Source organism: Silurus meridionalis, chromosome 2 (genome assembly GCF_014805685.1).
Source record: "Silurus meridionalis isolate SWU-2019-XX chromosome 2, ASM1480568v1, whole genome shotgun sequence".
Taxonomy (NCBI): domain Eukaryota; kingdom Metazoa; phylum Chordata; class Actinopteri; order Siluriformes; family Siluridae; genus Silurus; species Silurus meridionalis.
The window spans coordinates 6622935-6635623 of record NC_060885.1 but is presented as its reverse complement, the minus strand read 5'-3'; the positions used below and the strand labels follow the sequence as shown (position 1 = coordinate 6635623).

The 12689-nt window shown below is 41.1% G+C and overlaps 2 protein-coding genes across 2 annotated transcripts in view; one reads left to right on the top strand and one right to left on the bottom strand.

Annotated features, from left to right (window-relative positions):
• Positions 1-387: 387 nt before the first annotated feature.
• Positions 388-12231, bottom strand: smarca5 (SWI/SNF related, matrix associated, actin dependent regulator of chromatin, subfamily a, member 5). Its single transcript, XM_046870527.1, has 24 exons — positions 11924-12231; positions 8446-8556; positions 8176-8342; positions 7547-7647; positions 7353-7453; positions 7085-7264; positions 6835-6990; positions 6541-6672; positions 5987-6055; positions 5765-5874; positions 5447-5673; positions 4900-5021; positions 4548-4700; positions 4266-4398; positions 4005-4153; positions 3689-3808; positions 3423-3530; positions 3202-3315; positions 2934-3056; positions 1902-2034; positions 1616-1734; positions 1148-1360; positions 927-1037; positions 388-833 (listed from the first exon to the last, which is right to left on the bottom strand). Exons 1-24 carry the CDS (start codon positions 11996-11998, stop codon positions 768-770), a joined length of 3093 nt encoding a protein of 1030 aa, XP_046726483.1. The 5' UTR covers positions 11999-12231; the 3' UTR covers positions 388-767.
• The window catches only part of usp38 (ubiquitin specific peptidase 38), a 21725-nt gene continuing 19421 nt past the window's right edge, over positions 10386-12689 (top strand). Inside the window, exon 1 of the mRNA XM_046870557.1 lies at positions 10386-11158. The gene's annotated coding sequence lies outside the window, so the exon portion shown is untranslated. The remainder of the gene's footprint in view (positions 11159-12689) is intronic.

Below are 12689 nucleotides of genomic sequence, written 5' to 3'. Positions count from 1 at the left end.
ACCTATGGTGATTTTTAAACGCACGACGATGCCAAAAGAAAAACTCCCGAGAGAAATAGTTGTGAAAGGAAGGAGGAAGACAGTGAACAGTTACTTTCTTGGTAGGTTACTGTTTAGATAAAAGCCGTGTAACAGACACTGTCTTTCATTAAAGCCTGTGTAAAGTTCATTAGTTTCAGTGTAGATACCTGCGGCTTATAGACAGGTGCGGTGTATTTATGTTCAAAATAAAAATCTTTGTCAAATTCAGTGGGTGCGGCTTATATTTGGGTGCGCTTTATAGTCCGGAAATTACGATGTGTGTGTGTGTGTGTGTATATATATATATATATATATATATATATGTACATAATTTTACTTTTTTCTTTACATCACAAACTCTGCAGATTTACAAAACAAAAAGGAATTTATTGAACTTTTACAGATTTTTTCCAAAGGATGTTTCAGGGCATGTATACAATACTGGTGGCTCAAAAAGAAAAGAAAAAGAATCTTATAAGCAAAGTGGAATGTAGTATGTAACCAACAGACATAAATACATTTATTTCAAGAGCTCACAAATTACAGATACAAAAGGGATAAAAAAAAAAAAACCAACAAAACAGCACAGCCGTAGATTCTTACGTAACTAAAAAATCTATTTTACAATACTACGTCGTTTTAAAAAGGACGAGCTACTGTGAGGCATGATGATACAGTACGTAAGTGGGACCCGTAACACAAATGCTCTACTAAAGCGCCTCATCAGTCAGTGGTTTCAATTTGATTTACAACTTCAGCTTCTTCTTACGACCGCGGCCGTCTGAATTCCCATCCTGCTTACGTTTCTGCGCCTGCAACGGCAAAACACGTTTTTAATGTCCTGTATAAGTGATACACGCTCCAATAAGTATATTCTGAAATACGTTTATACACGGTAAACTCACTGAAGAATTGCGAGGCCCCCGTTTCTTCTTCTCCGCCTTCTCCCGCTCTTCCAGCTCCATGTTCTCACGCTCGATTAGAGTGATCAGTGTGTTGCATCTCCTCTGTAACTCCTGGAATTGCACATGAACGCTTCAGCTTTAAACAGCACTTAGAACACAGTGCTAGTGTGTGGTTTAGAGGCACCAAGAACACCTTTAGAGAAACGTGTAAAATCACTCACCATAGCTGTGCGAGACTTCAGGAACCAGTCAAAGCGGAACTGGGGTGAGTTACGAATACACTGGCGCAGCTCATCGTAGACGCTCTCCTTGTCGAAGCCCAGCTTGTGTAGCATGCAGATGAGGAATCGGTCCTCTTCCTCTGTGTAGTTCTTTCCCTTGTTGGTTCCGTAAGAAATCCTTAGCTGGTGGAATGGTGCCTTGTAACGGCCGATCTGACCAAAAAAATATTCATTAACAAATTAAACTGAAGGCATTTCAGTTATATACATTATATAAAATATCTCAAGAAATGCAGGAAGATCCCCATGTGCACACATGAGTTTTAACAGATTTTGATTGGCCTGCTATAGCGCTATAAACCCTATTGAACACCTTTGGGATGAACTGGAATGCTGACTGTACCCAAGGGCTCCTTGAATCGAAATCCAAAATGTACAAAAGTAAAGCACATAAGCTCAGACCCTTACCTTTGAATCCAGTGCTTTCTTGATGCTGATCCTCCTCTGAATCCTGGCTTCACCTCTCTCTATCTGAGCCATGATCTTTTCAATATCCTGTAGCTCATTGCAGCGCTCCCAGAACACAGCTACACACACACACACACACACACACACACACACACACACACACACACACACACACACACACACACACACACACACACACACACACACACACACAATTCATTTCAACTTAGCAGTGATGCACATAATGGGTACCGTTTAAACGTGTGGAAGATGAGAGCTACTCTACCGGAATATTCCATGACTTCTTCAGGTGTTTTGCCTTCGACTTCACGGGCGATGTTTTCAATATCGTCTCGTCCCCATTTCTCATTAGCCTTAATGAACTGGTTAAAATCACGCTTGTTCCAAATGGTAAAGCCCTATTTAAAAAAAAAAAGAAACGAATGGTTATTATAGGCTTATAAAGGGAAAAGAAATTACACCCAGATGTATCTACATGCAGCAATCCTTTACAAATGGTAATTTCTATATAAAAATTACAACGGGCCAATTTGTTTTAATGCTTATATACACAATCGTTAAAAAAAATATAAAGTCCCTCTATCAATCCCATTTGATTTATTGAAGACGATTTAAATGTTTGGTTCTATAGAGCTTTTCACAATGGACATTGTCTCAAAGCAGCTTTACAGAATGTTAAGAATTGTAGAACAAAAACAAAAACAAGATTTCGATCTACTAAATCACAGACAAATTCCCATAAGAGGGGGAAGAATTTAATGTTTTTGATACATTAATGTGTTTGTATATTTTACTGTATATACCTAATAAACACCTTTACAAAAAAAATACACGAAAACAAGATTTCTATATGTAATCCAACATAGAGCAGTGTGTGTGTGTGGATCCACCTTTAGAAACAATAACTTGAAGTAACAGCTTTTGTATGAGTTTAGGAGACTCATCTTTTTGGAGAAGTTTTGGCCCCTCTTCTTTACAGCATGACTTTGATTTATTGATGTTTTGGAGAGTTTTGTGTATGCAACGTTCTCGTAAAATCCCACCGAAGCAGAACTAAAAGGTGGGTGCACTTTTTATTCTCCTGACTCTAGTTCCGTATGTATATACTGTTTTAATCACATTACCGTTACAAGTGTTGGAGATAATCTTTCTAATTGTAAGTATTGATAAATATTATTGGTACATTTTGGAGGAAAAGGAATCATTTCAGACTCGATTGCACGCATTGGTGATGAATTCATATTCTTAATTATGTCGTCTTGGTTTGTTCTATATTCTAAAAACGCATAAAGCTGACCTGTGACAAAAGGTTCTCCTTCTCCTCCAGCTCCTCTTCATTTAGAGGCTCTGCTTCATCGATCTTGGCCTGCTCTTCCTTCTGCACCTGAGCCGAGTTGGCCAGGTCAGGATTCCTCGGCACCTGGTAGATCGAGACCCATGAGCTTTACAAACATGTCTGCCGCTTAGACTGTTCCTGTTACATTACCATACCTACATACCATCCGAGAACCGCAGCCTAACAAATATTTTAAGGGGTACAAATGAGAAACACGACCAACACGCACCTTGTAGCCGATAGTTTTCCTGTAGTACAAGATCTCCTTTTCGAGCAGCTCAAACAGCCGAGGTGGGAAGAACTGGAAGTCTTGAACGTTGGGCTGTTTGGGAGGCCGAGGAGCCTGAAGAAGAACGGAGGAAATAAAAAATTCAGGATTTCTTTAATGCATAACTGAAGAATTATTTTTTTCACTGCTTTACTGTGATAAAGCAAAAGCCGAGACGGTACCTTTGGCGCTTTAGGTTCACTAACACGCAGGGCCTCTCTGAAGTAGGCGTCGACAGCGTAGTTCGCTTTGCGCTCTCTTTTGGGTGGTTCAATCCAGTTAGTGATGACCTGAGAGATAAAAAAAAAAACATTTAGATGAATACAGATAGGAATCTGTTCGTCTGGTTTCTAGCTTTAGGAAACATCACTAAGCAAGACTTTCACATCCGTCTGACTTCAAAAGATTCGAATATTTATATGACAACATTGCAGGAGGAAAAACTTACCTTTTTCTTCTCTCTGTAATCTTCACCTTCGAAATTGTACACACTGTTTTCGGTGTCCATGGTGAAATTCTTCAGGGAGCCTTCACCAAGGGTGGACAACCTCTCTTTCATTTCCATCGTCTTGAAGAATAAGGAACAAGGATTTGAATTCAATTGTAAAATCGTTATACTATATATATATATATATATATATATATATATATATATATATATATATATATATATATATATATATATATATATATATATATATATAAAACTAAAACCCAAAACGTAACGTGCAAAAGATTTCCGTTGTATGCGTTTGCGTGTATACCTTCTTTTCTCCTCTCTCCAAGATGACATCAATGTCTTCATCGGTAATTTCACTCTCCTTGGAAGCGAAGACGTGAGTGGCGCCGTGTCGAATGATGGACAGCATCTCGTCTTTGCCCAGCTTGTTCATGCTGGGATCAACCAATCTACCTAAAAGTCAGAAAACAGCGACCAAATAGTTAAAGAAAGGTTGATCAAGCGAGCCGGGAGAAAGAAAGAGAGAGAAAGAGCGCATGCGCCACTTGTCCTGTCAGGGCCTCACCTTGTTGGATGACGATGGAGTCTAGACGCAGTTTCATTTCGGCACGTTCCACGATCCTCTCCTCTACGGTGTTCTCTGTAATGAAACGGAACACGCGCACTTGCTTCTTCTGACCGATTCTGTGAGCGCGGTCCTGTAAAAAAAAACAAATAATTTAAGTCTTGAGTTTTCAAACTTCAAAATAACAACAGTTTAAAGTTGCTCATGAAGATTTAAAAAAAAAAAAAAAAAAAAAATTATACAACAAGCAGTAAGAAACCATGATTAATAATATGCACTAACCATGGCCTGCAGGTCCACTTGAGGATTCCAGTCAGAATCATAAATAATGACCACGTCAGCTGTAGCCAGGTTAATCCCCAGACCACCGGCTCTAGTGCTCAACATGAAGAGAAACTTGCAGCTGTTGGGCTCGTTAAAGACGTTGATGGAGATCTTAAGGGGGGAGAAAAAAAATAAATGTAAATAAATAAATAAATAAACACAGGGTGCAAAAATCACTTAAAAATTAACGCTGCATCTACACTTCGATTTTTCGAAAGCCTTAAAACGTTCAAGGAGCCGGAAATTAATCGAAAAGAACTGTTCAGGTTCGTCGTCTTTTTCTTAAAGCTTTCCTTAAAGCTGGGCGTACCTGTCTCTCTTCGTGAGGCGTTTGTCCATCCAGGCGGCAGTAACCATAGTTACGCCACATACAGTAGTCTTCCAGAATGTCCAGCATCCTGGTCATCTGGCTGAAGATCAGCACACGAGAACCTTTAATCATGAAGAGAAAGGCAGATTAGATTAGTCAAGTATGAGGAGTAAAAATCTATAGTAGACCAATAACTTCATTTAAAAGCTGCATTGTGAATTCACAAACGCATTCGATTACAGCAAGGGTGCGAATAATATATTTTTTATAAATAATAAAATAGATTTGTATTTAGATATTTGTGTTTACATTTTGATGAATATATTCTGATATTCCTGTATGCAAATTCAGCAATTTACATGTTTCTAAAAAAGGAAACAAATTCACTTGTGTGTTTTGAGAGACCCATCTTATTTTTTTTCTTGATATCTCATTATCTCATTAAAATAATCGATAGCTGCAGCCCTAAATACATAAAACTAATATAATTGATGTATATTTATAGCTATATTTATGTGGTGGTCTGGATTTTAAAATCTCACTTTACCTTGTTCCTTTAACTTAGGCAGCAGTTTATCGAGGACGGCCATTTTTCCGCTGTTGACGACGAGATGGAGGTCGGTGGTGTAAGGTGGACCGGGTTCTGCGCCGTCGAACAGGTACGGGTGATTACAGCACTTCCTCAGCTGCATCAGCACGTTCAGCAGACGCATCTTATCCATCTTCCCCGCCGAGTTCAAGATGTCGATGTCCTTCATTAGGATTTTGGTATACCTGTCGGGAAGGAGAGCGTATCTCGGGTAAGCAACGTCTGGATGTTTATTCGTTTGGGGGCCTCGACATTTCGACATCTCGCCTGCATTACCATTCTCTCTGCATCTTGCTGAGCCCAACATACATCTTGACTTCTTTTTTAGGAAGCAGAGATTTTTCCACGTCGGCTTTGATACGCCTCAGCAGAAAAGGACGCAATACCTACACATTTGGAAACGGATACAGTTGGGTTTAAGGTGGTTTCCATTACAAATACACCATTATGCAGGACTCATACAGGTCATAGGGGGAAAATAAAATAAAAAACACTTACGGTGTGTAAACGCTCAACCAGTTTCTGGTCTCCAAGACAGTTATTTGTGTCAAACCAGGAATCAAAGTCCTACAGGATGGAAATAGGGAGAAAATTAAATAGAAATCTCTAACTCAATTCAGAATACTCTTGCTTGTACTATGACTATTGTACTATTATGACAACCTGTGATTTTATTACTGTCAGGGGAGAGGATTAAATAAAAAGCTGTATAAATGTATAAAAAGGAATAAAACATTGGCACTTTAGAGTCACATTACATCAGTCATCACTTTCCTACATCACATGACCCTTTTTATATCAAAAGAGAAATTCTGCTCATTGGTTGTGTAATAACTAAAAGCTCTCTGTTACTGATCAGAAGGTTCAAGCTCTTCTGCTATTGACGGGCCCTTGTTGAAGGCCCTGACCCTCCAAAGCCGCTGTAACATTGACAAGCATGAAAGACTTGCGCTGTACTGTGATGTGTGAATGTATGAATGCTGTCGAGTGGCACTGATTTATAACGTTTAGGAAACGTCCTGTGAAAGCTCAATGTTTGGTGAGGAGGGTACCTCAGAGGAGTTGAAGACGTCAGGCAGGAGGAAGTTGAGCAGAGCCCACAGCTCGTGCAGGTTGTTCTGAAGTGGGGTTCCTGTGAGCAGCAGCCGGTTGGTGGTCTTGAACTCTCGCACGATTTCTGATAGCTGACAGACAGACAGACTTGTTTTCACAAACTGATTTTGCAGAACACTTAGATTTGGGTCGCTGGGATATTCATAAAGCAAGACTTACTAGTACAAGAAACAAATCGAATTTACAATTTTTTACGTATTCAATCATATAAATGATAAATTCTTGAGGCAGACCTTCGATTTTTCATTCTTGATACGATGGGCCTCGTCGATCACCAGGTATCTCCAGTTAAACTTCTTAAAGACCGCTCTCTCGATGATGAGCATTTCATAAGAAGTGACGCACACGTCCCACTCTCCAGGCAACAGGGTGTCCCGGATAAACGCCGTCTGATCAACACACAGACGCACACGAAGAAATTGAGTGTTGTACATAAGCACATTACCATGGAGTCGGATTGCAGGGATGCGACTCGTGGCTCACCCTCTCTTCCCTGTCTCCTATGAGGCAAACAGCACGGAGCGAAGGAACCCAGCGCTTAAACTCATTCATCCAGTTATAGAGCGTGGACTTGGGAACCAGAACCATATGAGGACCGAGGATGTTCCTGTAGTGTTTCATGTAGCCCAGGAGAGAAATGGTCTGAAGAGTCTTACCGAGACCCTGAGGACAAAAAGGAGGGAAGAAAGATTACATTTTTTTATGCTCGCGTACCGAACTTGAAGAGGGTTTCTACATGATCTCGTCATACCATTTCGTCGGCCAGGATGCCATTGATTCCGTTCTCATACAGGGAAATCAACCAGTTCAGTCCACGGACCTGATAATCTCGGAGTTTGCCCGTTTTCACATCTGCATGAAAACGAAATCATGTTAAAGACCGGAAAGTTCTCGAGCAAAACGATGGAAAATCTCTGACGTGAGCGCGAGGCCGCGTGAACTCACAGGACGGAGAGTCGTCAAAGCGTGTGCACACGTTGGCAGCTTTACTGCTCTCGCTGAGCAGCTCCTCGTCCTCCTCCTGCTCGGTGCGGCGGTGACGGTTGCTGTGGCGATCAAAGTGGTGTGTGAGCAAACCAAGATACACGCATCATAAAGATTTTAATATAAAGGCACATCTGCCCTGCTTCAGCACATCAAGTCATCAAACTAAATCATCTCAACCACTGATCAACACATTGTGAGGTGTCCCTTTAAAACATGTATTAGAATAAGTGGTTGCAAAGATAAAACCTCACGTCCATTATGTAACACGTGACGAAGCTTTATTAGCTGACATTCTGCTGCAATTATCTCATGTATATATTGGGTTAAGGGGCTTGCTAAAGGGCCCAGGAGTGGCAGCTTTGTAGGGATGGGATTTGAACTTCCGACCTTCCAATCCAAAGACTAATGTCTCAACCACTTACTCAAGGAACTATTACAAATATTACTACTAATATCCCTGAGTCGAGGACTTAGATCACGATATCTGTGGAGCCCCAGTTTAATATAAACGGGAACAAGCAGCAGAACGAACGATGGGTGAAGAAGAACGACAGAGAGCAGGAGGGGAAAAAAATGAAAGGACGTACTCCCCGGCGGACAGCAGGTTCTGTTTCTCGTCCTTTTTAATGCGAGGGCGACCGGGCTTCATCTTCAGCGGAGAGGTCGGGGTCTTCTGGGCAGCGGGCTGAATGAAGTGAGCGAACACCTCCGTCTGCTTCAGCAGGTACTCGAATCTGTTGGTCCGGTCTGTTTTCTAGAGGAAAACAGTCGGAGGGTTTAGAGTCGGAAATCACCCCCCACCACCACCACCACCCTCCTTCTGGATTAGCAGCTAGAAAATGAAAAGGAATAATTACCACTTTCTCTTCATAACACACCAACGGCTCCACCGTCGCCTTTTCAGCTGGAGGAGAGGACGACTGCTCACCTCCGTCCTGTGTGGCTTCTTCAGCACACGGAGCAACATCCTTAAACACACACACATACATTATAAACATGACGTGCTGCACTGTAGAGATGATGCACCAAGTAAGGATTATAATTAGTTTCTCGATTGTACACGCAAATGAAACGTCACCAGATCTTTTTACTTCACACACACAAAATATCCAGTCACGAAACTCTCTGCAGTATAAAGCAGTTCAATGTCGCCGAGTTACAACATAATCCCCCTCGCATGATGTGCTACTCACAGAAACCGAGGACGCCACCTGGCTGTTTGTGTTCCGGCATATTAACTCGCTTTAAAGGCAGGAGAGAAATACAACAACAAATCCGAATTAACTTAAAGTTAGTTTGAGTGAGTTTACCTTCCCGAAACAGAACAACATTATGGATGTAAAACGGTCAGTGCGACTCATTTTCATCATCCAATATACACAATTGTCGATCTAAACCTGATAAAGACTTAAACATGCATGTGAGCTGATTTACTGCAGATGCTGTTAAGAAGTTCCAAGAAAACTGTTTAAGTTGATCAAATCACCACCAGAAAAGTTTTAAGGACAAAATAAAGACTGTGCTTACCTACACTATATAGACATAAGTATTGGGACACCCACAAAATCTGAGGCAGACAATGCCCAGGGACTTTTTTGGCTGCACTGTATATAAATAAAAATTATATAGATCAACTTCAAAGGACTTTGGTACTGTGGTTTTTTTTTAGTTTGAAATAATCACAAACTTTGGAAACGTTCTGCCATTTTCTATGGCCTGAATCTTCTGTTTTCTCCCCGTTTCTCCGTTTTCCATTCTGCAGCGTCTTCTGTGTTCCCTCTCCAGAGCGCCTCAGAGTTTAGCAGGTGGTGCATCAGTAATAATGGTCCGTGGGAAACGCAGTGCTCCATGTTCAGTTAAATGGACTAAACAAAGCATGAACTTTTGTAATCGAGTTACTCATGGAATCGTTGCAGCCCTAACATTGAACCCTTTTATCTCAAAAAATCTAATAAGACATGATTGAGAAAATTGCTTAAATTAAACATTTATTAAAACACAAGCATCTCCTGTACCCGAGAATACCTGTAACCTAGGCAGCTACATTCCCGGACAGCTGACTATTAGCTTGGTGTGTTCTGGGCTTTAAGTTCTCATCACTGCATTTGAAGAGAGAGTGAGTATGTTTTTATACCAGCTGTAGTTTAGGCCACATGTAGGCTCAGATACAAAAACCTGCTAACAGGTGCACTGATTGGAGAGGCTTGTTTCATTCAGAACATTTTTAATTCGAGCAATTTTCTCCATTCTCCACCAAAAAAAATAATAATAAAAGGCATATATGGTATCTCAAAAGTGATTACACCCCTCGCAGCAACCACTGTAGTATATCTTCTTGAGGGACAATACTATAGAATAATACATTTTGAATATATTTTAGGGTAACAATAACAAACATGCAGCCTTTATTGTCTAAATAACTGGCAACAAAAGTGAGTACACCCTAAGTGATAACAGCTGTACATCATGTAATCATGCAAAGCCACATGTCCTATTTATCATGTTCTTGTCTGCTTGACAGAACCATACAAATTCTCTCATACTGACCACTGGATGTTCAACATTCACCTCATGGTAAATTCATTGTTGCTCCCCACAAAGATGCAGAGGCTATAAGAAGATCAGTATCAGCCTGAAACTGAGTTACTCTACAGTGCTCTTGGTCATACAGAGGTTTTTCTAAGATGGGTTCCACTCGGAACAGACCTCGCAAGGGTCCATCAAAGAAGTTAGAGTCTTCGTGCTGTGTATCAGGTGCAGAAGCTGCTTCAAAAAACAGATGCATGAGTGCCGCAGCATTGCAGAAGCGGAAGGTCCCCTTGTTAGTTCTCAGACCGTATGCCGCACACTGCAACAAGTCGGTTTGCATCTCCGTCGTCCCAGAAGGAAGAATCTTCTGAAGCTGGCTCACAAAAAAGCCCACAAACAGTTTGCTGAAGAACAACCTGTCTAAGATCATGCATTACTGGAATTATGTCCTTTAGTCTGATGAAACTAAGAAACTTGTTTGGATCAGATGGTGTCCAGCATGTGTGGTGACACCCTGGTAAGGAGGACCAAGACAATTGTCTTAACTACAGTCAAGCATGGTGGTGGCAGCATCATGGTCTGAGGCTGCATGATTGCTGCTGGTACAGGGAAGCTGCAGTTCATTGAGGGAAGCATGGATTCCAACATGTTCTGTATCATTCTGAAGCAGAACATGATGCCCTCCATTCAGAAACTGGGCCGAACTGAGGTTTTCCAACATAATAACGACCCCAAACACACAGACAAGATGACACCTGCCTTACTGAGGAAGCAGAAGGTGATGGAATGGCCAAGTATGTCTCCAGACCTGAGCCCTATTGAGCACCTGTTGGGCTCCTCAAACGAAAAGTGGAGAAGTGTCATGTGTCTAACATCCAGCAGCTCTGTGATGTCATTATGGAGAAGTGGAAGAGGATCCCAGCAACAACCTGTGCAGCTCTGGTGAATTTCATGCCCTGGAGGATTAGGGCAGTGGTGGATAACAACGGTGCTCACAACAAATATTTACACTTTGGATACAGATTTGACATGTTCACTTGGGTACGTTGAGTTATTTTCAGAGAACAGTAGTGCCTGGATGGAAATCTGTGGACACACCAAACCATCTCAGTGGATGTACAAAGAGAAGTCATGTTCCTTTTATTTTCACCACCAGCTTTGACACACAAAAGGCAGTCTAATATCGTGAACCTTTTTTTTTCTTCTTTGAGATAAATATCGCGGTATAATCGGTAAATCAGGCTTCCTCTATTGATCAACGCGGCTAGCTCGTTAGCATGAGCAGATGTTTGTTCTTCATATCTTTCTAATGGCGTGTCTCTTTTTTCCGATACACGATTTATACAATAATCGCATTTTTTTTATTACTATGGAGAAAAACAATTAACCGAATGCTCGCCAATACACGTACCGGAAGTAGTATTACATATTTCCGTTTTTGTTTTCTTTCGATAGAACACACAAAAAACGTTAAGATAGTAAAAAAAAAAAAAAAAATAACAGATCACCCTATTATTTACTGTTCGAATTATATATAACCTAGAAAGTATTAATATATATGTAAATTAATAAATATAAAAGTGCGTGGCTAGCGAAGCTCGTGGCAGCTAAGCTAAAGGAACAATACAAGGTAAAGCCGAAGAGCTAACATGCTAACACGCTAGCTGATTCATTTCGCCCAAAGTTACTACACCGTGCTGGGGTCCCAGACGTCCACACATCGGTGTTATACACAGTTATTTAGTAATGAAATGTACATTAATGTGTAATAAAACCGCGGTTTTATTGCGGCTGGTGGTGTTTCACCTGAACCATCACGGGCTGCTCAACTTCAGCTTCTTCTTCCCGCTGTTTGTCCACACTTCCCTCCGTCTCAGACATCCTTCGCTCTTCAATCTCCTTTAAAGCCAAGTCAGATATAAAACACGGGTTTTTATAATCCTCCCCAGATCCTTTTCTATCTCCAAGCCGAATTTAATACAATATACAACGATATAAACAACAAAGCCACGCGTTTCGTCTCTCACTTCCCACCGGCTTTTTTTTATTTTTTTGTCGCCACCGTTTCCCGCACAAGCGGCCCAAATATCGCAAGATTTCAACGTCCTTCACTGCTGCCGCTGAAGTCTCGCGAGATGTCTCTGTACTCTTCCCAGTTTCGGTTAGTCAACTCATTTGAATCGGTTCACCGCTCCAAAAGAGTCGACTCTTTCGAAACCCAAAGGGCCCCTTGTGTTCCTAAGTACAGTACTGTCAAAAATACTGATCAGGCAGTGAATAACACTGATTATCTCTTCTTAATTCTTCAAGGAGTAAGACAGAGTACATGTGTGTGAATGAGAGGGATGGCAGTGGAGTGGTTTTCCTATCTAGCTTGAAGGACCATGTAAGGGAGTTTCACTCTCTGGTGTGTGCTGATCATGAGATTGTACTCGCCCCAGTGTGTCAGTAAAAACACGGTACAGGATGAATCAGTTGCTAGCTGCTGTTTGGTAGGTTCTGTGATGTCGAATGACCATTGCTGAATGACAGGTTGTACAATGTTAAATGCCCACTGTTGAATGAAGACTGC